Source organism: Chaetura pelagica, unplaced genomic scaffold (assembly GCF_000747805.2).
Source record: "Chaetura pelagica isolate M959 unplaced genomic scaffold, ChaPel_1.0 scaffold67, whole genome shotgun sequence".
Taxonomy (NCBI): Eukaryota; Metazoa; Chordata; class Aves; order Apodiformes; family Apodidae; genus Chaetura; species Chaetura pelagica.
In genome coordinates, this window is record NW_009954107.1 from 5795439 (window position 1) to 5820199 (window position 24761).

The following is a 24761-nucleotide window of genomic DNA, read 5'->3' on the forward strand; positions in this document are numbered from 1 at the left end:
ATTCCCGTGGTGCAGAGCAGGGCCTGTTCAGGGGAGGTTGTTCCATGTGTCACTGTTTATTCTTTTTGGTGGGGCTGCTGTGCATGGAGTGGGGTGCAGTTGAGAACTTGGCTGTCCCCCCACAGTTGTCTTCAGGAATCTGCAGTATATCCGGTGCAGCCTCCGCTCTCTCTGAAACAGCGGAGGAATTGGAGGAGGGAGGATGTCTCTTGATACATGGCCCCTCGCTCCAGGCTCAGAGCCAAATCGTTGCATCTTATCGCAGGCTTGTGTTGCTCTTTGGTTTGTTGGTATTGGGATGACATATTGCCAGCCATGGATTTGTCCTTCGTAGTAACAGTCTGCTAACCACCCTGGCGTTGTGTTGTGAAGATTTACTGTCGATGTTGCAGCTTCTTTAAATTAATGTGAGTCACTGCAAAAGATACCTTGGCAGCACACTCAGTTTTTCCAGCAGTCACTCAGTTTTGGGCAGCTTTGTGGTATTAATGAAGCTCTAATTTAGTCTTTACTGAATTTTTCCCTTCTCCCTTCCTCTTGTGAAAGTACACAGGCATGTCTGAGCTGTAAAGCTGTGTAGACGTAAGGTGAAAGTTCTGCTGATGCAATAACCACAGAATCTGTCTCATTTAGAGACTATCACAGTTTTCCTTCTGATTTTTTTCATATGTAGAAGTCCAAACACAACTGCTTTGTTACGCTGAAAAATGTGTGTCCTTTGCAAAGTGTAGAAATAACCACCTTTGCTTATTTGTCCTTCCTTAACGTCTTGCTCATATGATGTCTTCCACCTGGTTACTTGCTGTTTCTGATTTAGGCTGTGTGTCTATCTGACCTCAAGCAGTTTAAAACCAAAACAAAATTGTACAAATTCACCTTTTTCTGTCTTAGTTTGAGCTACAGGAGATCTGGAAAGGAAACTGCATGTAGGTACTGACTTCTAAAATTTGGCCTTTGAAAAGGTTATGGGAGAGACTTTGGACCTGCAATTCAGTAAGTCTGGGGACACAGCAAAGATTACATGTAACTGAAAGAAAATGTTTGTTATGCTATAAATGCTAAGTGCGTTTAGAATGGATCTGGAAACAGAATTGTAATTGGTGAACACTTAGTGAATCACAGAATCTTAGGGGTTGGAAGGGACCTTGAAAGATCATCCAGTTCAACCCCCCCGCCAGAGCAGGATCACCCAGAGCACATCACACAGGAACACGTCCAGGTGGGTTTTTAATGTCTCCAGTGAAGGAGACTCCACAACCTCTCTGGGCAGCCTGTTCCAGTGCTCTGTCACTCTCACAGTAAAGAAGTTGTTTCTGATGTTCACATGGAACCTCCTATGCTTCAGTTTGCATCCATTACCCCTTGTCCTATCACTGGTCATCACTGAAAAAAGCCTGGCTCTGTCCCCCTTAACATATTTGTAAACATTGATGAGGTCGCCCCTCAGTCTCCTCCAAGCTAAAAAGACGCAACTCCCTCAGCCTTTCCTCATAAAGGAGATGTTCCATTCCCTTCATCATCTTTGTGGCTCTGCCCTGGACTCATATGGACATATTTTCTAGTATGGGCTTCTTGTTCTTGCATTAGTGACCTGAAAGACCATATTTTAATAATTTATAAATAATATACAAGACCTAATGCAGTAAGGGAAGTAAGTATCGTTCTGTACTGGTGGTGTGAAGCAAGAGGCATATCATCATTTCAACCAAGTCTAAAACTGTGGTGTTGTGCATTGGTCCCCTCAGGGCAGTAAGTGTCCCCAGATTTCTCTTTGTCTTTAGGTTTGCATCTAGTCTGAGAGTTTGTTCTTCATTGACTAGTACTTTATTTCACCTATTTCCAGGCTACTACTTCCAGCTTGGTAGCAGCAAATCCCAGTGCCACCAACTTCCTCTAAATGCATTCAAAATTAGTAGCTTTGCCACTAAGCCTACAGACAGTCAGAAAAAGGGGCACTTTCTGCCTGTCAGATAACCTTGGGGGTATTGTCCTTGTGGACTGGAACAGACCAGATCAAGAGAATAAGTTACAATTATTTTAACAGATTCAGGATTAGGCATTTGATTATCAACATGTAATTGTCTAGATCAAGCAAACTAGTTCAGGCATATAAGCTGTGTTTAAAAATGACTGACTTTTTCCTGTCTGATTCAATGCATAGTCTCACACAGAACGTGTTGCCACAGTTGAAAGGGGTGCTCATGGGAATGAGAAAAAGTTCCCCCGCAGTGAGTGTTGCTGAAGATAGCACACCATCACCACAAGAACTGCTTACCAAGCTGCACCCTTACTTCTGCTTAAGGCTTTGGCCTTTCCACCGGGGCATCTTGCTACCACTGAACAGCAGACTTCATTGAGTGGTCTTTCCTTTGAGTCTGTACATTTGGGAAGCCAGCTAGTTAGCCCCTTCCCAGCTAACTTGTTTTATCCTTGATTTTTAGTTTTATATTTCCATCTGTCCTACCTTTCTTTACAGAAAGGGTGCCTCTGGAAGCTGCAAATTAGAGCTGCTTTGAACCATGTCCAGCTATCTTTGGTCAGCATAGAACAGCCCAGTCTTTCTGGCCTGCTTCTCAGCAGCACCTCTTTCCTGGTACTATTGCCAGCTGATGTCTCATTTTAGGATTAGTACAGACTATGGTGCTGACAATTTGGTCCTTTTCCCTCTTTGTCTTAATGATTGAGCTTTGAAAACTGGTGTGCCAATACCAGAAGTAGGAAAGCTGCATTTTTTAGGTGTCTGGATTTAGTAAACTTCTAATTTTTCTACCAGGTAACTGCTACACTTTAAAAAAAAATTATATTCTGTTTTCTGACATGGCTGGTTGATTTGCTACTATGACCGTAATGATACAAGGGTAGGGCAGGGTATCAAAACCTGTGAGCAAAACTCTAAGCTTTTTGATGAAACTGGCTAATGGCAAAAATCCCAGAATTTTAGTGCTCTCTCCTCTTTGTCAGGCTTACTGTTCCCTGCAAAACATTTTGTAATAGAGATGCACAGAAATGTGCACTATAATATTTACCTGTTGGGACATTTGTTTTGAAAGGCAGTTTAGAGTTCCTGATCAGTATTTATAGTGTAACTGTAAATAATGTATTTGTTCTTAAGCAAAACAGCATGACTCAGACAGTATCTTCAAAGGTTTTGTAATACATAACATTATTATTTTTTTAATCTATTTAGTTTCAGAAAAGTACTTTCAGAGTGCAGCAGTTCACTAGATAACAGGCAAAATCATTAAATAATCCTTGGGAAGTCAAAGAATGCAAGAGTGTCGTGAGCTGATGCCAGGGGGGCACAAAGAGGAAGGAGAAGTTAGAATTGGAGTAGTGGATCCCATACAAATCACTGATTGCAGCACCAGTGTCTATGGGTTAGGGCAGAAGCAGAGGAACTGCAGATGGCAAAAAAAAGAAGGGGAAGGGCACTATGACAACACCTGGAAGGCAGTCTCAGACAGATGTCTCACAAAAAGGAGAGGATAAGATAATCTCATTTCCAGTTGTTAGAAATTTCTAAAAGGAAAATGTTACGGGAACTTCTCAGATCAGGGAAGAGGCAACACGAGCCCTGTTCTGCATCCTCCTGACTGGTTCCCAGCAGCTCTTCCTGTCTTCTCATTGATGAAGTTAGAGAGCAGGCAGTTGTTCAAAGTAAAAGCCCTCCTCTGAAGGGGTAGTGGAGGGGAAGCAGAGAAAGCATTTTCAGCAGAAAATGTACTTTCGTTTATCTTTTACCTGTTATATTTTTTTAAAAAAGAAAAGGCTTCACATGGCAACTCTTGCTTTTTGTTGACTGACGTAGTCAATTGGCTATGTATGTGAGCTATTAATATATATTGATTTCATCTTGTTTATGTATTGTTCTATATATGATACCTAAACCACAATGTATTCTGCAAAGCAGTGGGAAGAAAAATGTCTACAGAAACTCAGTGGATTACACAGAGATCCAAGCACACAGGAGTGTGGTTAGCCCCCATCTGCTTTTAAGCTATACCACATTTGTTTTGCTTTTTGCTGTTTTTGGTGTGCTAAAGCAACTCTCAGGGATCATGCAAATTTAGGAATTTAGGATTAAACAAAAACTACTCTGTCTACAGTAGGAGGAAAGAGTTTACAAAGCAAAAAGCAAGGCTCCCTCCCTCTCCTCCCCATTTTGTTTTAGTGCATTAGGTTTCTTTTAAGTTAACAATAATTAGTCTGTTATTTTGCAGGGGTTTTATTGTTTAATCTAGGAGCAACTAGAAGTATTAACTGGAGCTCAGACTTGCAGCAGTAATTATACCAGTGTAGTATATGTTACTTTCAAAGACCTTGCAGTCTGAATTGACAGAACTGATCAAAACATGGTGTGGAAAAGGGGAGCAGCAAATAAGATAGAAAAACAGTGCAACCATATTATGTACATTCTGACTTTTACTTACATCTATAGATGCTTTAGGGATTCATTTTCAATACTTCATTATTTGCTAAATATGAAGTGCAGGAGTAAGAACAATGACACTACAAAAACCTCTGCAAAAATTGGGAGACTTTTGCATTAGCTTCCTTATATTGTTTGTTTCCCTTTGTTTCAAAGTCTTAGCTCCTGGTGTCTGTGTTTATGTGAGACTCTCCCATCATATTTGTGATGAACAGAATTGGGAAAATGAGAACAGGTTAAAAATCTTAGAAAACAGAATCTTGACTTTTCTTTCACATAGGAAGAAAAAAAAAAAAAGTACTTTTAAAACTAGCTTCCTGCTGGTGTAGGCCTAATTCCCTATCTCTCTATAGGTTTGTATTTGGAACTGCATGTTCAGGAAGGGATTAATTAACAGGCAAAGTGCTGGCCTCTTGCAATCCAAACCTCAGGCATGCTTGTAAATGACAGTGAGACATACCCTGTGAATGTGATGTGAACTGGATCAACAGGCTGCATTTAAAAGTGCTGTTGAGTGGGCAGTACTGAATCATAATAATTGAATAAATAGTCTTTAAAGGTAGCATACTCAAGGATCCATTACTTAAGTGAGATTGTGTTTGCCATTTAGTTGCTTTGGAAAGATCTTTCTTATTTCTTGCACTATCATATGTTATAAATCAATGTGCTTTTCCTGGTGAAGCTGCTGCCCACAAGCAGTGCACTGCATCGGTGCTCAGATCACACTTGGCAATGGAGTAGAGGGAGCTGCTATCTATAGCTGCCTCCTGCCTCCATCGGTAGAGGAAGGTCAAGTTACACTGTGAAAGAGAAATGGAAAGACTGTGTCAGGTCATCTGATTTTTTTTCCCCGTTTCTTAAGGCATGGCAATAGGATGAAATTTGCTCTTCCTATTAATTTGTGGTTTGTTCAGAAGGGTAATTCAACCTTCTTCCCACGGTCCTTTGACAGAGGATGTGGGTCCCTGGGATGACAGGAGTGGGGCTTGGTGATCCTCTTACCTGGTTTGGGAGATAGCAAAGATTTGCTAACTACAACCTTGTCGTTGCAGCAGAGCCTAAGCACAGCTGCTCTGTTATAGGTATCAAATGAATTGTTGGGCTCTTTTATTTTCTGTGAAACAAAGCTTGTTTTGGCATGTTTATAAGCATGTTGTAAATGACATCAAAACATACTTAGGAGTTAAATGTCTCCTGAGGAAGAACCAGAGGGAAGCTTTTTCTTTAAAAAAGAAAATAAATAATAATTTAAAAAATCTTAACAAAATTAATCCCAATGTGAGGCTTTAGCCCCAGGCGACCACTTTTTCTCCCTTCTCCTCCCCCCATACTGAGAAAACACTAAATTCATTCACAACAGCAACAAAACAGTGTCCTGGAGGACAGAGAATGACAGGGAACTAAGTGCAGATGGGCCACACAAATTCCTAATTTAAGCTTAGCAACAGCAACAATAAAAAGGAAATCCGTAAGGACAGTTATACCATTCTGGTAGGGGTTATTCTTTTCACCTAAGGAGAATCCATGAAACCCAAACGGACAGAAGTTCATTAAACCATACCAACAGCCTGCAGCCTTGGAAGTACTGGCTTTGGGATTTAAATGCTCATGCAGAAGTTAGAGCCCATCTTTTCCATAGCTTTTTGGTAACTGAAGAAGTTTGGACTGGTTTTGATATTTCCATGGTTGAACAGTAGTGGTTACTTTGAGGCTGACATTCTTATTAATGCTTATTAATATGCGAATTCTAACCCTTTATAATTGGTAGCAAAAAAGTTAGACTTTTTTCTATAAAACTGTAGCAATTGTTCCACTAAGAAAAGTCGAGCTTTTCTGTATTTTTTTTCTGCTTCTATCCTGCCCACCTCAGAGGAGAGGCACTCATCTTAAAATATAAATGTTGTCTTAAGCCTACTCCATTATTCAAGCAATGTTTAGAGTAGCCCTGTCATTTTCTTCTAGTGATGCAGCTGCCAAAGCTCTCTGGGAGTCCTTCATGAACCTCAAGCAGAAGGAAGCTGTGATGGAGGCTAGGAGACACCTTGTGGAGGCTGCGAGCAGAGAAAATTTACCTATTAAGATGAGCATGGGTGAGTAGTTTGACATACCTAGCTAGTGGTAATGTGAAAGATGATGTCAACTCCTCTTCCACTTAGCCCTCTTGGGGAAAACTAGCCAACATCCTTCATTCATCTCCATTCTTGTCAAGAGATTTCAGGTGAGCATCATGGTTACCATAGGGTCTTTGTGGTAAATAGGAGGCAAGTGTTTTCTTTTAAATACAACAACCTTAAAAAGGCTGAAAGCAGTGGTGAAGCAATGGAATTCTCTGAAGGAGGGTTTTAAAGGCATGCAAATGGTTAGCAGTGCTGCTTGTCTTTATTCTGCAAAGCATGAGAATCTGGCTATTCTTTACAAGTCTGCTCTTAAAAAGTCTGCTGGATTTGTGTCCTGAAAGCAGGTGTTGTAAATAGCAGCCAATGTGATGGAATTTGTGCAGATCTTGCATATGATTACAGTATACAGGTAGCAGGTTTAGGTGAAATAAGTCTGCCATGCTCAGGAGCGTTTAAGCTGAAGGCCATATCTGGGCAGTCTTTAAACCTGAATTCTTCAAACATTAAAAATACAAATTACAACATTATGAACATGAGCCAGCAGTGTGCCCAGGAGGCCAAGAAGGCCAGCAGTCATCTTGGCGTGTATCAAAAATAGCACGCCCAGCAGGAGTAAGGAAGTGATCATGCTCCTGTACTCAGAACTGGTGAGGCCATAACTTAACTGTGTTCAGTTCTGGGCGCCACAGTATAAGAAAGACATTGAGGTCCTGGAGCATGTCCAGAGAAGGGCAGTGAGGCTGGTGAGGGGTTTGGAGGGCATGTCCTACAAGGAGAGGCTGCGGGAACTGGGGTTCTTTAGACTGAAGAAGAGAAGGCTCAGGGGAGATCTTATCATTCTCTACAACTGCCTGAAGGGAGGTTGTAGAGGCTGGTCTGGGTCTCTTCTCCCAAGTAACTAGAAATACGACGAGAGGAAATGATGTCAAGTTGTGCCAGAGTAGGTTTAGGTTGGATAATAGGGAAAAGTTTTTAACTGAAAGAGTGGTGAGGCATTGGAATGGGCTGCCCAGGGAGGTGGTGGAGTCACCATCCCTGGAAGTGTTCAAGAAGCATTTAGATGTGATGCTTCAGGATGTAGTTTAATGGTTGTGGTAGTTGGACTATGGTTGGAGTCAATGATCTTGAAGGTCTTTTCCAACCTTAATGATTCTGTGATGCTATGACTTTTAATAGCTTTTTTTCAGAACCTCATTCTTGCTATCTACCATACCTGGTGAAATGCAGGAATTGATCAAATGTTAGGCTTATAAAATCTGGTACTGCTCTACATCACGATAATTTTTTGCATTTTACGTGCTGTAAGATTGTTTTATGCTGAATTTTTCATCAGGAGAGGAAGGTCCTCATGGAATAATAATATTAGACTTTTATCTGGGACTGTAGAGTAAACTGCCAAGATATTGTAGAAGAAGAATTAGATGTACAGCCAACTCATGAACCTTAACAATTATAATATTTCATGTATTGTATGGTCTTTGCAAATATGTAGAGCATGCATTTAGTAGATTATTAGTCAGAAATACTAGATCTCTGCAAGAGTAATGCTGTAAGCTGTCTTAAGGAAATGGAAAAGGAGCAGCTGTGAGAGTGCTGTTACGAATTTGTCTGAAGGAGGTAAGGCACAGTAAATAATAAAATCTTGTTTAAGCTTTCACGGATAATGTGTGTGTGTGTATTCATTGTAATAAAATTAAGAAGCCCCCACTGTTTTTCTATTACATATGCCTTAAAAAAAAAGATAATTAATGTTGAAAATCAGGTTTGTTTTAGAAGTAATTACTTCCCATCTTTGAGAGGTAACAATCTATCTGCCACCTTTGCTGCTCTGTGTGAATTATTAGATTAGCCACCCTTTCTTCTTTGTCCCCTCTCTGTGTTATCCAGTGGAGGCTGCAGTAAGCTGGTTGTTAATCATATTAGCTGACACTTGTGATGGCAGCCTAAATGTCTGCTGTAGGTGGGCCCAACATAGTGCTATGTAGAAACATTTAAGAGTTGAGAGTGAAACAAATTTCTGACACTGTAGTTCTTGAGACTTGTTTTTTGCTGAAGTATAGCTGTAATTTACTAATGTTTATGGAACTTTATTTATTTTGTGAATTGTTAATTTATCTTGCACCAGAATAATAATCAGTTGTTAAAACTTTGTAGTTTAACTTCAAAGGGTGAAAAAAATTCAAGGCAGCCTTGTAAATGATAAACAGGGGTAAAATGAGAAACAAGGGAATAAGGACACTACAGTCACCAAAATCAAAACTCCTTATTTAACTGAAGTACAGAAAACCTGAAACTCACACCCAGATGTCACATTGTCCAATGACACATTTTTGTTAATGATCTCCCTCTTTACAGCATTCATTGCTTGTTCATCATGCTGCAGACCATCTTTCTTCTTTGTAGGGAAGCGTGAAATTGTGTTGTTTATCGTTGCTGCTTTTGCTGAGAAGGAAAAATTCTAGTGGCCTTTTCTGGTCCCGATTAGTGTGTTTAGTTGAAAGGCTTCTTCCTCTGCGGCTGTGATAAGAGGCAACACTGGCTGCATAGAAAGGAAATACTTTCACTCTGCTCTGTGCTTAGACCTGATATTTTGTGATTTTACATCAGGTTTGGTCTGTATCAGAATATCCTGGTGGGTTGCACACTGGTTTTCCCAAGACTTCAGGTATTTTCTGAGTTTTTTTTATGGCTCTAATATTGAAAGTCAGAGTTTTTCTAGCATGAAAGTTGCCTTTTACTCTCTTTTCTAAGACCAGCTCTGTTAGGTGGTAAGAATATTTTCCTTACTACTACTTTTTGTTGCTTTTTTTTTTTACCGCCTGGAAATAAGGAGTGAATCACATTTAAAAGCAAAACTTTAATTCCATTTGGTGTAGTTGAGCCCTCCTGCAGTGGCCACCTACCTGAATCACTTGTGACACTGGCAGCATGGGAGCCCTGTGCAGTGATAAGAAACTCTCTCCCATCCTGTGTGCGTAATTTCAGTGCAAGGAAAAGAAATTATGTTGTTTTCAGGGCTTCAAAAGGCTGCTTATAGTCTGATGTGTGCATGTGCTTGCCCACGTTTCCCTGCAAGCAACATGCCTGTTGCCCAGCTTTACTCTTTCTTTGCATGGCTGTGTGTGGCAGGAGCACCAACACTGTGGGAGGACACACAGATCAAGCTCTTGTTTGCTAATATCTTCTGAATGTGTCCTCCTCCTGAAAGGCAAGGAGAGTAGGGGAACTACAAAAGGGGACACCTCTTCTCAACAACAACCCCAAATGTCTGCAGGCCACTGGAACTCTGTCTTCTATTGAAATCTGCAGGAGTGGAAAGAGGGGAGGAATTCTGAGAAGAGGAAAGAGAAATAAAGGAATCCAGTACTTTTGGCCATATGTTTTGAGCTGACTAGATTGAAGTGCTACTTTCAGGTGTTCTTGATTTTCATAGTAATTGTATTAGTTGTAGCAAGGAAAATGGTAGTGGTGATGTCTGGAAGTCCCACTGACTGTTTCAGAAGGGATAAGTGTAGAGAGAAGGTCGTTGAAGATGAGGTAGCAACATTTTATTTAAAGTTTTTGTGAATTAAGTTTTGGAGCAAGCCCACTATAAAATTTAAGACCATTGCCATGACATTTGTAAATAGAGCAGGATTATCTCCTTTTCTTGTCTCTGTCTCATACTCAGATTTTCAGGTGAGGTCTTATACCATGTTCAAGGAAGATTTACTTTTTTTATTCTTCCATACATGTCTGAGGAAAGTGTGTATTTTATCTGTAATTTCATTTTGTGAATGAAAGAACTACGTTATCATTACAAAGTTCAGCAAGCAACATAGGCAAGTAAGCTGTCCAGAACTGTTCATTGCAAGCGTTTGAAAGTCTTATTTTTTTAAAGAGGAATTGCAAGTCTTAGGAAACTGCATCACAGAGAAAGACAAAGTACCAAGTGGTAATCCATAAAAACAACTAGAAATCAAAACTATGAGGTTATTTTACTCTTTCCTAATGGAACAGAAGCTGAGCTGTATAGCTATGTAGTGTATTTGATTTTCTGAGGTTAGCCTGGAGAAGGCAGGCAAAGCACAGTGCAGAATTCCAGCCTGTATAAAGGCTTTACATGTTCTACATCCAGCTTACTTACTGTTTAATCTGTTCCGTCCCTAATACATACATAGGTATATGGGCTTTGAAGATGTAATTTCCTGTGGAGTTTAGTAATGCTGCCAGTACTGACTTTTGGGGGAGTATTTGTTTGGTATTGCTTTGGGCTTGCTGACATTGGGCCTCTGCTTTACAGGACGTTATAAATGCACTAAAGCCCTGGTACTATTATAATAGTTACATCTAAGTTTCTCCTTAACCCTTTCAGCTAGCTACATTTCTCAAAACAGTATGTGTTTGCACATAAACAGGTCAAGCTGTATTTTGCTAGCTGCCCATTTAAATAAAAAGGCATTAAAATATTCCCTATATAGCTAGACACACTTCAAAAAACAACTAGCAATGCTTTTTAAGAACTACATCAGCTCCAGTTTGCTGTTGAGGCAGTTGCATTTGTGTTTAACCAAGTGAATGTTAATAAATTTCTGGGATCAGTATTTGCCATTTTCTGGTCAGATATCCCACCGTGTAGGTGTACATTATTTTGGCATAATAAAAGTCTTGGAATTTACATACATTATTTTAATTAAAGTTATAAGTCTCTTTTTGAAAAGCTATTTGGAAGACAGTTTAGAAGATCATCGGAATAGCTTTTTGGTGAGATTTATAACATTTTGCTAAATTCAAGTGAGACTGTAAATATTGGAAAGGGATTGCTTCTGCTCAGTTCTTAAAGTGAGCCTGTGTAAGGAGTTCTGCTCTGAGGCAGCAGCCTGACTCAGAGTACCGTGGAAAGGTTACTGTTTTTTCCATTCCTCTACTTCCTCTTCTGTTCTTCATAGGTCTGATGTGTATCTTAATCATCTTCTGAATGTGGTGGCCCATGAATCTCTTGTTGAAAGCTTTGCTATTAGCATAGTATTTGGCAGTGGTAAAAACATTGCTACAAATGTTCTTTTGTGGCTTTAGAAACACCCTTGCTCTCCTGTTTGAAAAGAGCACAGTAAACCTTGATCAAATCTGAATTCCTTTATTGTGTCTTTTTACTGGCATGGAGACTGGTGCAAGTCGAAGCACTCGGTACAGTAACAGAAACAAAGTGCAGTGTGCTGTTACACGAGCCCTTCTTAGCAGAATAAAAGCCTTTTGGTTTCTTTCCATTCAAACTGTACAAATACAGTTTAAAAAATAAAGCTTACTACAAAATTAGCAAAGCCTGAGGCTTTGTGAAGTAAAGAGGAGTCTGGAAGTTTTTCAGATGGGCTGGTTTGCATGGATTGAATTAAACTCTAAAATCTGTTTAAATAGAAATGGGACTATACTGAAATTTTAGCCTGGATATAAGAAATAACATTTTGATTTAGGCAAGTACCTTAAAATGGGTGGGAAATTGTAGATTAATACCTTGTCTAAAAACATAAAGAATATAAAGAATGTAAAATGTGCTTCTTTTTTTTTCAATCAGAAGTTGCTGTAAACTGTAACAATGAAACTGAAACAATGTTTAACATACTGCTTATTTTTGAGAAGATCAGTGTAAAGATATTCAAGAATCAATACCATCAATTCCTGGAATAAACTTTAGGGATAAAAGCTACCTGCTAAGCAAATGATCTGTAATAAAGTAGTTAAGTTCATACATATCTTTGCAGATAAATCAAGTCTGATCTCAGATATCTAAAATCTACCCTGGCCAACCATTAGGACAGTTCTGTGATAGTGACAAGTAGTGAGTCAGTGTCAGTCTGAGTTTGAGGTCTTTTACAAAAGAAGGCAGATTAGCACCTCAGGGCTCAAAGGAGTTTGTGGGGTGTTTGAATCTCTTCTAAAGCACAACTCTAGGTAAGTGATGGGTACCTGTGTATCTGCCAGACTTGGAAGACACTATGGCCCCCCTTTACACAGAAGAGAGATCATAGTGTAGACTGGTTGTTGGGATGCTTATGTGCATTTCTCTGTTGCCTGTTAACTGGTCTCTAAACCTGTTGGGGTAGTAAGCTGCAGAATCAGTGGGGTAGCAGCCGAAGTCTCCCTCCAGGCATCCTCGTGGAGTGGAAAACTTCCTCTTCCAATTTGACTGAGACAGGCCTGGCTTAGTCCAGGGTCCCCAGTTCCTGATGTTGGGTCATACAGTGCTGCTCCAAGGGCTTACTGGTGTTCTCAGGGCATTTTTCCAAGGAAAGGACATGCTGCTTGTCTCAGGCCAGAACTCCTTCCATTGCACAGCCTGGATCCTGAGTAGGCAATTCCTGAGTTAAATAAATCTGCTCTTTGCTTCATCACAAGTAACAGAAGTCCTGCAGTGTGGGACTATTTAGCCAAGTGGATTTGTTTTTTCCAGCCTGTTGCAATACTGAGTTCCTGATTTCTCCCTGTAGTGCAACTAAAAATGTATTCTTGACCTGAAGCAAATTATTCCCAATCTCAGAGATGGTCAATATAGCAGATGTTTTCTTGCAACACTCATCCCCAGAGGCAGGAAGGCTTTTTAGCTTCTTGGAGTGCTAATGTTTTTGAAAAGTTTTGAAGTGTTTCTCAAAGTTTTGGGTACATTCCTATTTGGGGGCTTCTGTATTGGCCTTTCCATTCCCAAGAGAATGCTCTTTGAGTACAGTGGGGTTGGATTTTCCCTGGTAACTCTTGATGAAGATGATATTTCAGAACTTTTTCAGACTAATGTCTTGATGCATAAGGGTAGCATCCTTGAGAACACAAAAAATTGCTCAAAAGAAAACAAACATACTTTAGAGTAACTATTAGAAAATGGGATATATTTAGTTAGATGAACCATACTCAACAGCACTGAGACCCTGAACTTCATCCTGGTGTAACATTGCAAGGTGAAACAGACATAATATCCATTTATTTCTACGGTTCTCAATTGGGTAGTGACTATTCCAAAAGATCATCTTCATCAAGAGTTACCAATATGTGAAGAGTGATGTTCATATGTGTCTATTGCAATTTATCCTTCATTCCTTTTTCTTCAGTCTAACACATGTGTGTTCCTATAGTTGAAATAAATGTGTTCTTTGTGAAGTGTGAGCAAAAACTTATGCTCTTTGTTTTAATCCTGTGCAGGTTGATGTCATGGTTTGGGCCTGACATGCCAACAAAGGAACAGCCCCATGGCCACTCGCTCAGCTCCCCCCTCACACACACTCTGGGATGAGGAGGACAAAGCTCATGGGTTGAGACAAAGGACAAGGAGGGTTCTTCACTGATTAAGGTCCCAGGCAAAACAGACTCAACTTGGGGAAAAAATAATAATTTAATTTCATACTAATCAAACACACCCAGGACACAGACAACACACAGAGCAGGGCTTGCATATATTATCTCATCCTCCCTTCTGCCTGGTGCTGGGGTCTTCCAAAGCTGGGCAGTCAGAGTCCACTGGCAGCAAATCCACTTTCCACAAAAGGCAAGTCCACTGGCCAAGTTCACCCCTCCTGGTGCTTTCAGGGAATGTTCCACCAGGTTCCTCCACGAGTGCAGGGGGACAGCTGCCATCTCCCCATGAGTTGCAGGGAAACGTCTGCTAGGGCACCTTCTTGCCCTTCTTTCTCACCAACCAGCAGCACCGCTCTGCTTCTCCAGCACAACTCTTCTTGAAGTGCTTCTCTGCTCAGGTGTTATCTCAGTTCTTTCGTCTGCTAATCGCTGAGGTGAATCTGTTGTCTGTCTAATACCTCCTTGGCAGGGTTTGGAGCAGGGAGAGCTTCTCAGCTTCTTACCGGAGCCACTGTGGCCCTTCCCCCGCTGCCAAAAAACCCACCAAACCAAACCAAAACAGTTGAGCAGTGAGTAGAGTGCTTTCTGGGCTTGGATATTGCTAGTGTGGGGACGATAGTGTGGCAGAGGCTTGGTGGTAAAGAGAAAGACAAGACAGTGGCAGAAGGCTCATTTTGAGAACATGGATATGCATCCTTTCTTATCAAGCACATCCTAGAGAAATAATTCTGTGAAATGAAGTTACCTGAAAAGGCGTAGCAGGAAACTTGCCCTTTTTGATGACTGCTTGCAGCTTAGCACAGGATGAGGAGTATCAACAAATATGGACGAATTGTAGAAAAATTTTGGAATGGATCTCTGGGGGTCCTCTAGTCCAACCCCTTGCTCAAACCAAGGACAGCTTAAGAGTTAGACTAGAGGTGTTGGACCTTGTTCAGCTGAATTTAGAGTCCGTCCAAGGATGGCAATCCCACAGCCTGTCTGGCTACCCTGCACCAGTCTTAATCTCTCTTGTAGAGAAAATGTTCTCCCTTATGTACAGTTTGATTTTTTACTTGTTGCAGTGTGTGGCCATTGCTTCTTGTCCTCTCACTCTTCTCCTCCAAGAAGTCTGATTTAGTCTTCTCTGTAATACCTCATTATGTGCTTGAAGACATTAAGTAGATCACCTCCCTGCTTTCATATCTTGAGACTAAACAAGCCTGTCTCCTTCAGCTATTTCTTGTGCATAATTTTCTCTAGGCCCCAAGCCATTTTAGTGTCCTTCATTGGACCCACTCTAGTGTGTATTGTACTGTGGAGTGGCAAACTCCATACAGTACTCCAGGTGCTGTCTCACAAGTACTTAAGTAGAGGATTATAAACACTTCCCTCTGCTTGCTGGCTGCGTTTGTGCTGGTGCCACCTAGTGCATGGTTTGCTTCCATTACTGCAATGCTATGCAGCTGATCCATGTTCAACTTGACAGACATATTTCATCCTGAACTTCAGAGGGTTTTAGGTCACAGATACACTATTAGACTATTCCAAATGGAAGAAGCACAGGAGAAGTTCAAATAAAGGCTGGGAAAAATTAAATACTATGATTGCTGCAAAAGAGCATCTACAGACATGCATGAAATATGTTAGTGCTATTGTTTCTGCAGTTGAGAAGAGAACTAGAAAGTTCTGTGTCCCAAATGTTGAAGAAGTGTGCAAGCAAGTAGTAAATTTTAATCCTCCTTGTTGATCTTTGCTCAAACACTGGAAATACAGAAAAATGAGAGGACTTCTTATGCATGTTTTTCTAATTTGGGCAAGAGCTTGAGGGCTGAAAAAGAGTTACTATGCCAGGTCCAGACAAACTGGGACTTTTTAATGTCAATGAGTTTAAAAGTGAAGGAAGTCTTAATGCATGGAACAGTACTGTATATTTCATGAGAAAGAAGAAAAGTCTAAAGCAGTAAGGGTGGCTTTAGGTAGCTGAAGGTTCTTACCCAACTCTTGATTTCATAGCTGCTCAGCTGAATGAGTCAATTCTTCTTCTTTTAAACAGCTTAATAGTTTCTTTTCCTTTGTCTCCCATGTCTCAAATGGTGTTTCAGGAGGTTATGGTCCTTTATGACTTGAGGAAAACAGCACTTCACATCTACCTGTTATTTCTGCACTGGTTTGTCTATTTTTAATGGCAGAGTATCAGTTTGATCCCTGAAGTGCAGGTTTTTCTGGGAAGTTTTCACACTAAAATCTGTTTCATTGGGGAGAGAAAAGAGGAAAAAATGTTGATAGAAAATCTATCTTACACATCCTTTCTGAAAAAAGTACCTTGAAACACCAATCTTCATTTTAATTGTTGAGATGAAAAGGGTGGTGTGGAATGTGCAGCCCCACTGGGTTCTCCTACCGCAACAACAGCTACAGCTTTTGGAAATGCGTTTGGGAGTGGTCACAGGACTTAAGTCCTGCTTTCTGGTTAAAGGAAATATGCATGATGTACAGCAGACTGTGATAGGTAATGTGAAGTGTATTTATATTGAAATGAAATAAAGTTTAAAAAAAACAGGTTGGTAGAGATAATTTAATCCAAAACTGAAATTATTCAGAATAGTATTAGAAAGAAACAAGTTTTGTAATGCATCATGTACTTCCTCTATTGCAATATGTTTATTTGGAGACAAAATTTCTCCCTCAGTATTTTAGGACAATGTTCCTTGCAGGTGACTGTAAATAGCTTTTTGCTGTTCTTGTTTAGGAAACTGAGTGTTGTTCAGAGTTGTTTTTTGTTTGGTTTTATTGACTAGACTACTGTATTATGCATAATCTGAACTTACCTTAAAAAAAAAAAAAAAAAAAAAGGTGTGGTATAGGAACCACTCACACTTCAAGTTAAATGAAAGACTTCAGTTAACTCTGAAGAGGCAAGTACCATGTTTTCCTCTAAGCTCTTGTTTTATTTTTAAGGTAGGTATTAAGGTGACTTAATACTCTTGCGGAAATAAGAGTTCCTAGGTTAAGTTACTTTAGAAAATTTCTGTAAAGGTATTTTTGTCTCTTACAGTTCCCTTGTCATTGTTCGTTGAATAACCTACTGCATGCTAAGTAGTCTCTTGTGCTCTAAGTTGCATAATGATTCAAGCCCCAGGAAAATTTTAGTGTGTCTTATTTGTGTCTCATACCTCACTTACTTCAGTGCTATAAACCAGTTAGCAGATGGAAGAGAAACAAAGAACCCTGTGCAGCGATGTGAAGCAGAGAAATACTATGCTGGTAGTATATTATCTTTGACTAAATTGTAGTTGGCACATGGATGCAGGACTCTTCAGCTAACCTTGCTCTTCCTTTTAAGAAGGGAGTGTAGTGATAATAGCCTTTCTATGTGTGTGGAATTTTTGGATAAAGTCTTTTTTTTCCTTTAAATTTCAATTTCTGTTATAGACAGTAAACCCAAACACTTAAATATGAACTTGGGGCAAGGTCTCCTTCCATGTCTGGTTGTGATTAGAGTTAAAGATAATTCTTTAAAAGAAAACAGAAGTGTGTTGCTCTTGCAGGAGTTCCACAAATCTATCATTTCATTATTTATATTCTTTGCTCATGTAATACTGCAAAGCTTATATTAACCTCAGTACGAAGTCTTTTTGTCTTTAAAAAAACGACTGTGAAAACCCTATATTAATGTGGTCTTTCTCTAGACAGTTTACATAAGCTTCACAATAGTTGGGAGTAAACATCACTGTACAGAAGAACATTTGTGAAGTTTTAAAACAAAGATATAATGTGAATGTACCTTGTTACCATTTTTATAGTGTATGTTTAAGAGGAATTGACTGTGGTTTAAAAGCTTAAAAATTTAAATAGCTTTTACTTGCAAATATATTTAGTTTATTTTAGAGCATGCATAAAGGTTTATCACAAATGTGAAGATCCACTCCTAATACTTACAGTCATGCTTTACACAGCTTTTTAAATCCATGCCGTACAAATTATTTGTAAATTACTGCCTTTTTAAATAGTGTTCTGACTGTGATTCATAACACAATCTCTTAAGATTTTTTTAATGTTAATTTTGAGATTTTCACAGTCAGGTCAAATAATCTCCTTTGAGAGCAATGCAGGTCATAAGTCGATATAATTCATATTTAGAGTTTTAAAATACAGCATAATAGAAGTAGAAATGGTAGAAGTAACTTTTATTTGTGTAAACTGAATTATGGATCTCTGAATTGCAAATGTGCTAAAGTATAGTTAATTCACTTAAAATGATTAATCAGCTTTTGAACACATATAACTGCTATCTGATTTTTTGCAGAAACTACTAACTAGTGTTGTTTTGAGAGATGTCCTAAGTAGCAGTATTTTTTATTGGCTGGAATCCGTAGTGAGTTGCAGTGTTTCTAACATGTCTAAGCAAACAAGTTTTATATCAAACAAACCAAATTGCCCAGGAAAGGTTGAAACGCTTCTTCCAGTTTTTGGTTTCCCGCTAGTTAATAGAAGGTATAAAACTAGATCAATAATCCTGCTATGTTGAAATAAGCTGATTTTATATCTGTTTGTATATATGTATAAAAGTAAAGCATTAAAAAATACAGTTAGTTAGTTACTGAATACCAACACCATTTCCTGAAACAAAGTAATTGTATCGCCATCTTCTGCACTCTGCTAAAATTTATTTGGTATTTTTTTCAGATTAACACTAGAGATTTCTTTTATTCATTAAGCTTACTTTATTTTTTGTTGATGCTGACTTCTCAGTCTTGAAATATTTTGAAGTTTTGAATTTGAGGGTTTGTGTTGTCTTTTTTTCAAAGGCACTGTACTTGTAGACTGTCCATTTGTGATGATCAAGACTTGGTTAAAAACACAAGAGCAGGTAACTTAAGACTTAGGAAAAAATAAAGTCCAAGCAAAGGAAATTTACTGCAATTGCTGTTATTTATATCTATGGAAGCAGCCTGGTTGGAAATAAGATACAACTGGCTGTGTGCTGTGGTATCTTCATTTAATAGGGTGTGCCACCCATAATGACTGTGTTTGACATCAGCAGGAGAGTATGAATATGAGTTGGGAGATGTCACTTCTGATGTATATCTGGCACCCAATAGAAATGGGTGGTATCTGCACTTTGCTGGAATACTGGAGCAGTTGTAGACATCAGCAATAAGCACCTTTGCATGTCTCACAAAACAACAGAAAGGGCTTCAGAATTTCTTTATGTTAAGAAAGGAGCCATCTAGTTAAAAAAAGGGGGGAGCAAACTTGAAGAAAGTAGCTGAAAATGTTGTAGAAATAAAAGGAGTGAGGTGTCACACATAACAGCCAATACCAAAAGGTATAAACCAAAGATACGGTGTGCTTGAGAATTCTCTTCAGTGTAAGACTTGAGGCAGAATGTGGCAATATAGTAAAATCAGGTGGCTTACCCAGTCCTTTTTTTCCTGGCATAATTGTATAAGCCTCATCATTCAGTCTTGCAAAGGATGACTTGTTACACAAGAGACGTGGTGAATTACATATGTACATACTCATACAGCATCATGTTTTCCATCCCTGTTTATTTGCTTACCACCCAAAATGATTGTTAGGGCATTCTCAGCTGCAGAAATATTCCAGAAATCATCAGAGAAATAATCAGCCCTGTGAATAATGTACCAAAGAAGAGCAAGAACCTCCCTCTCTCCAGGACAGAGTGCCAAGAACATGGTGAAGTACTTAGTGTCTGAAAACATATGTCTTAGTGCTAAATGAGGACATGCACAAGCCACCTGAAATCCTTTGGGCATGTTACTTTAACACAAATAAGTTGATTCATTTCTGTAAGAAGTTTAAAGTATCAAGGACATGATTCAAACTTGTAGATTTCAAGTTGCTTTATACTCACAGTGAATTACTATTTTCAAAAGGGTTACTGTTTTTCTAGGCCTGGAGACCCTCTGGCTGGGCCTTGGCCTAGTGCGCGGTGTTTATTAACGAAGTGGAAGAGGTGAAAAATAAAGTAACAAAATACAACCATGTTACATGTTTAATCAAAGTTAAGAAGGGGATTTGAGAAACTGGTGTGCCAGTATTTAATTTAAAGCTTGATATAGATAGCAACTCATAGGAAACTTAGTTCTGGACGATAAGATTCCACCTATCTATTCAAGCAGTTCTGAAATTTGCTTTTGTATTTGGGAGAGCAACAAGAGAATGTTGTAGATGCAGGCTAGAGATGGTTCTTACTTTTTTGTTCCAACTGATTTAACAGTTAAAAGGGGGGATGGAATGGTAGAGTGCATGAAGAAGGAGGTAATGGATTGCAGTGGCCATGCATTTAAAAACAAAGCTCTGAGGAGCCAATATTCCAGAATTTGCTAAACCTCAGCACAGTTACCAGCATTGTCAATGGCTGCTACATCCTTGAAAACCACTGCTGTACACAGCTTCACACGTGTGACAGGTGAGGCTCTGCCTCTCTGAAGGTCTGTCTCTCTGGAGTGACTTGGAATGCACTGGGAAGCCCATGACAGGCAGGAAAGAGGGACTGAGCTCTAGTGCCTGTGTCCTGCAGAGAAGGTGGCAGGAAGAATGGGGGTCAGTAAGGGCCAGCAAGGAAGGAAGACTGGTCACAGCTCTTTGTCAGTGGCACAGACCTGCTGGGGGCAGGCAGCAGGAAGCTGCTTCAGGTGTACTTCAGGGCTGCTCAGACCCCCAAGATGGACTTATCCTGGGGTTGCCTTAATGAGGACTTGCCATTTGTGCTCATGACTGTGACTGTGGGGTTGTCTGAATACAAGTGCTCCTGCAACAGAAAAGGGAGAGAGGCTTGAAAGTGACCATCAGCCCCAGAACAGATTATGGGTTTGTGTCAGCAGGAGATGAGCATACGCTCCTAGAAATAAGCCTGTGACATCTGCTTTCAGTCCTCTATAAGATTTAGTGCTCATCAAGTCCAGAGCCTTATTCTGGAGAAGCCAGCCAAACAGCATCTCATACTGGCCTACTTTTCATCTCTCCAAAGAGCTAGAGAGTAGTTGGTGTTCTTTTCTTCTTTATTAACAGTTTCAGGACAGGACGACTTTTGAAGTTAACTAAACAAGGGTTGAGATCAAATTATTTTTGTGGCCCTTGCTGTTAGAAAGAGTGACTGAAACTTTTTAAGAAGTACAAAAGCATTTTAAGTTCATAACATCTGGAAGTTACACTAACTAGGAAACATAAGGGGCGTCATCCCTCCTACTGAATTGCTTTCACTTAGTTTGCAAACTATCCCACTCCTTTAACAGAAGTGTTGTCCACTTGGCGTTGTGGAGTATGAGAGCTTTCTGCATTCCTCGCAAGTATCCGGCATTGGACATGATCAGAGGCAAACTACTGGGAGAGACAGCTCTGTATTCCTAAGGCTGCAGACAAGGAAAACAATATATTTGGTATATTTCAGCCCCCTACTGCCTTGAAAAATCTTGCCTGTGCACACAAGTGTGTTGAGGTCATTTCGTTTGTGTGGTTCTGTCAAGTGAAAAATGGAGCAAAAGCGCTTTGGCCAGCGAAGCTCAAATATGTACTTGCATAAAATTGAACTAAGTTTAAAGCTATGTGTATTTGGCGGTTCCTGTAGTCCTGGAAAAGCATCCACTTATTTATTCAATTGGTCACAAAATGTACTTTACTCTTTACTTGCTTTCTTGTCCCTGTGGAGATAATTAACTAAGTGTTAGATGAAAAAATAAGGACTCTTATGTTTGGAACGCTGATAATTCTGACCTTTGCTCTTTAGGCACCTCATCCATCCATAAATCTTCACTTAAAAAAAAAAAAGTACTTTGGGATTCTGAATTTGAAAAATGTACGTTACCAGTAAATTTATCTTGAAAAATAATTATTTTCTTGAAGCGTTGCCTATGTTGCACTGAGTAGACTGCAGCATTAATTTAAAATGGAAAAAAGTCATACTGTGGAACCATGTCTTGGTGTCTACATATGTGGTTTGTCTGGTTAACTTTTTGTTTAACTATTGAGTTGAAAGTCTTTCTGTTCCGTTCAGGCTACTTGCACTACTCAAAAACAATTTTGAAAGATCTTTAATATCATTTGCTAGTAATTTGTGGCCCAGTATGTCTAATGTGAGTTATCTGCTTTACTAGTAGTAGAATTGTTTCTTCCCATCAGTCTAACTATTCACATCATCATTTGTGTATGTGATATTAATTGTGCTTTTTCTATATGGTACAGTGTTGCAGATGTTGCTATTCAGTAATGATGTTTTCATATTTAGCAGAAAGCGATTTATTCCAATTTATTTTTTTTTAAATACAAGGTACAGCTTCTGTAATTCAAAAATTAACATAAGTGATCTTTAGTTCTCTTTACAGCTGCCTGGAATTCTTCTAAGTTAGAGGTGGAATTCAACGTCTGTTTGTCCCAATATGTTTACAAATTAGTTATCATCAGAGTGAAGGATTGAAGGGGACCATTTGTATTGAATTAAGTCTTGTGAGCATTTATGAAACTGCTGGTTAGACAGTCATCAAACCCCATCTTAGAACAAGTTTGATTTGTTTGTCTTTACTATTTTAAGACTGATTGATACAGCAATATGTTTCTTAATGTCTTTTGTACATGTTCTATTTATACCCATTGCTTTTAGTCCTGATACTGACCCTTAATGTAAAAATTTTTCATACATTTATAGAGATCTCAATTTTTTTTCCAAGTGGAGCAGGGAAGCCCTTATAGGCCAAGCATTTCTATTTGGATTTAAGTTCTCTCTAATCATTTTAGTAGCCTTTCTGTACATGCAGCACAATTTTGAGTTAAACTTCTAGGAATGGAGGTGATTTGAGGTGCACGGAGTGCTCCAAGAGGAGAAGCTTTGCACTGAGGTGTTTGTGTGGCCCTGTTTTTACTGCAACTGTATCACCTGGTATGGATTGTACCTCCTTTTTAACAATGAGGAGGTCTAGACTTAATTTCCTCCTGTAATTTCCAGGTTTTAACTCCCAATTTACAGCAGATGCACTTATCCTAGTCTCAAAATACATAATTTTGCACTCCATACTGTTCAGTTTAATCCCACTTACACTAGTCCAGTGCTCAAAACAATCCAGCTGTGACTTCTGTTTTTTCTCCATGTTAATGATGTGACAACACCCATTTTGGCACTGTTAAGTACTAAAATTTGTATTGTAATTATGTGCATGTGCACACAAGCATATTAATATTTGACCTTTACTTTTTATATGCTAGTTTCTCTCTATTGCATATTACCTGCCATCTACTTTTAGAAGTTTTAGGTATTTCACAATTCTTCTAATCCTAGTCTTTTCCCCCTTAAATATGAATATGGAATACTTAATACGATGCCAAATCCATGTGCATTATAATTAATTCATAATTTATTACATATAAGTATGACATGATAGTATTTGATAAATGTACTTTGCATTTTATCCCACTTTTCTCTGTGATGTAAGGGGTTTTTTTCTTGAACATTTTTCCTGAAGCTTTTCATATTCCTGATATAAGACTAATGAGGTAACTAATTTTCATGATGTCTTAGACAGAAATATTAGTTTTCTATTTTCCTAGTGTAGCTTAGTCCCTGTTATCTCTTACACTTTATCCTCAGTTTATCAGATTGCTAAAATACAGAGCTGCTTCATCCCACTGACTTTCAGTGTTTCCTGGATGGAACTGGCTCTTAGCAGTAGCTCAGTACCTAGTCCAGCATATTTCTGTTACATCTGTAGTGTTCAGTTTCCTTCCCTACACTATTTTTTGTTCTGTTGCTCAAGATGCTTGCATTAGTGCATAAATGTTTAGATTTTTCTTAAATAACCATTCACAGTCTTAGCTGAATCAATTCCTGCACCACCTGCATTATCAGTCTATCAGCATTACTGTTTTCCTTCCCTGCTCCACATCCTCCTGTATTCTATTAACTTTAGAGTTTCACTGTGAGACTTGCCAGTGACCACCTACTGATTTTATCCTCTGTACTGTGCTTGGGAAGAGGCTTGAAGCTTTGAGGTTTCTCGTGTTTTTTTTTTAACATTGCTTTCAGTAGATGTTTTTACCAAGTGCTGTGTCACGATTTGATGTAGTTGACAGAGTTTGGGATAAACATACATGGTTCACACATGCTACACTTGATAACTATAATGGCAAAGGCTACTTCACAGACAATATGGAATTCTTAGTGTTTGTGCAAGGAAGATTAGACCCCTTAAGGGAGGTTGAGGTCATACTTCTTCCTATAATCAGGAATTAAAAAAATGAACAAATGCTTTGTCAGCATAGTGTAGTCCTCATGAGTCAGACAGCTGGCTCTGCATAGGTGTAGGGTTATGGAGCAGTATGACCACAATGGAGCAGGAAGAGGAGAGTGCAGGGAAAGACACTTACACTGCAGTCCTTTCTGCCTGTAGTTGCCATCTTCTGCCTGTGTATCTCTGGATTTGCTGTAGAAGAAAATGACACTTGAAATACGATGATATATTGGGCATCTCATTTTTATTTAATGGGACCTATCTGACACATTGCAACACAAAAGGACTTGAAGCAGCAGAGGCTTTAAAAAAATAAAGGGCTGGTGGGGTTTGGATTAGATTAAATTTAGTCTGTTATGCTGAAATGCTCTTCCTATGAGCAAGCAGCAGGAAAGGTGGTGAGGTTTTAGGCGCCAAAAAAAAGTCATTTAATTGCGATTACCGCCAATCTGGAACACTTGTATTCATCAGCCAGCTATCCAGGGAGATTTCTGGAACTCTTGAACCCTGGATCCGAGTGGTTCCATGGATATTGTAAATATCACATATGAAATGTTGGACTCTTTAATACCAATGTAAGTTTAGTTAATTACTTACTAAGGTTAGGATTTCACTTATGTTTACATATGTGTTGGACTTTCTTTTGGTGGTACTCTGAGGGTGGGAAAG

At 39.2% G+C, this 24761-nt stretch overlaps 1 protein-coding gene across 1 annotated transcript in view; it reads left to right on the top strand.

Annotated features, from left to right (window-relative positions):
* The window catches only part of SCFD2 (sec1 family domain containing 2), a 203591-nt gene that overhangs the window by 26228 nt on the left and 152602 nt on the right, over positions 1–24761 (top strand). The window contains exon 4 of the mRNA XM_010002530.1: positions 6392–6519. Coding sequence (XP_010000832.1) covers positions 6392–6519 — 128 coding nt within the window. The remainder of the gene's footprint in view (positions 1–6391; positions 6520–24761) is intronic.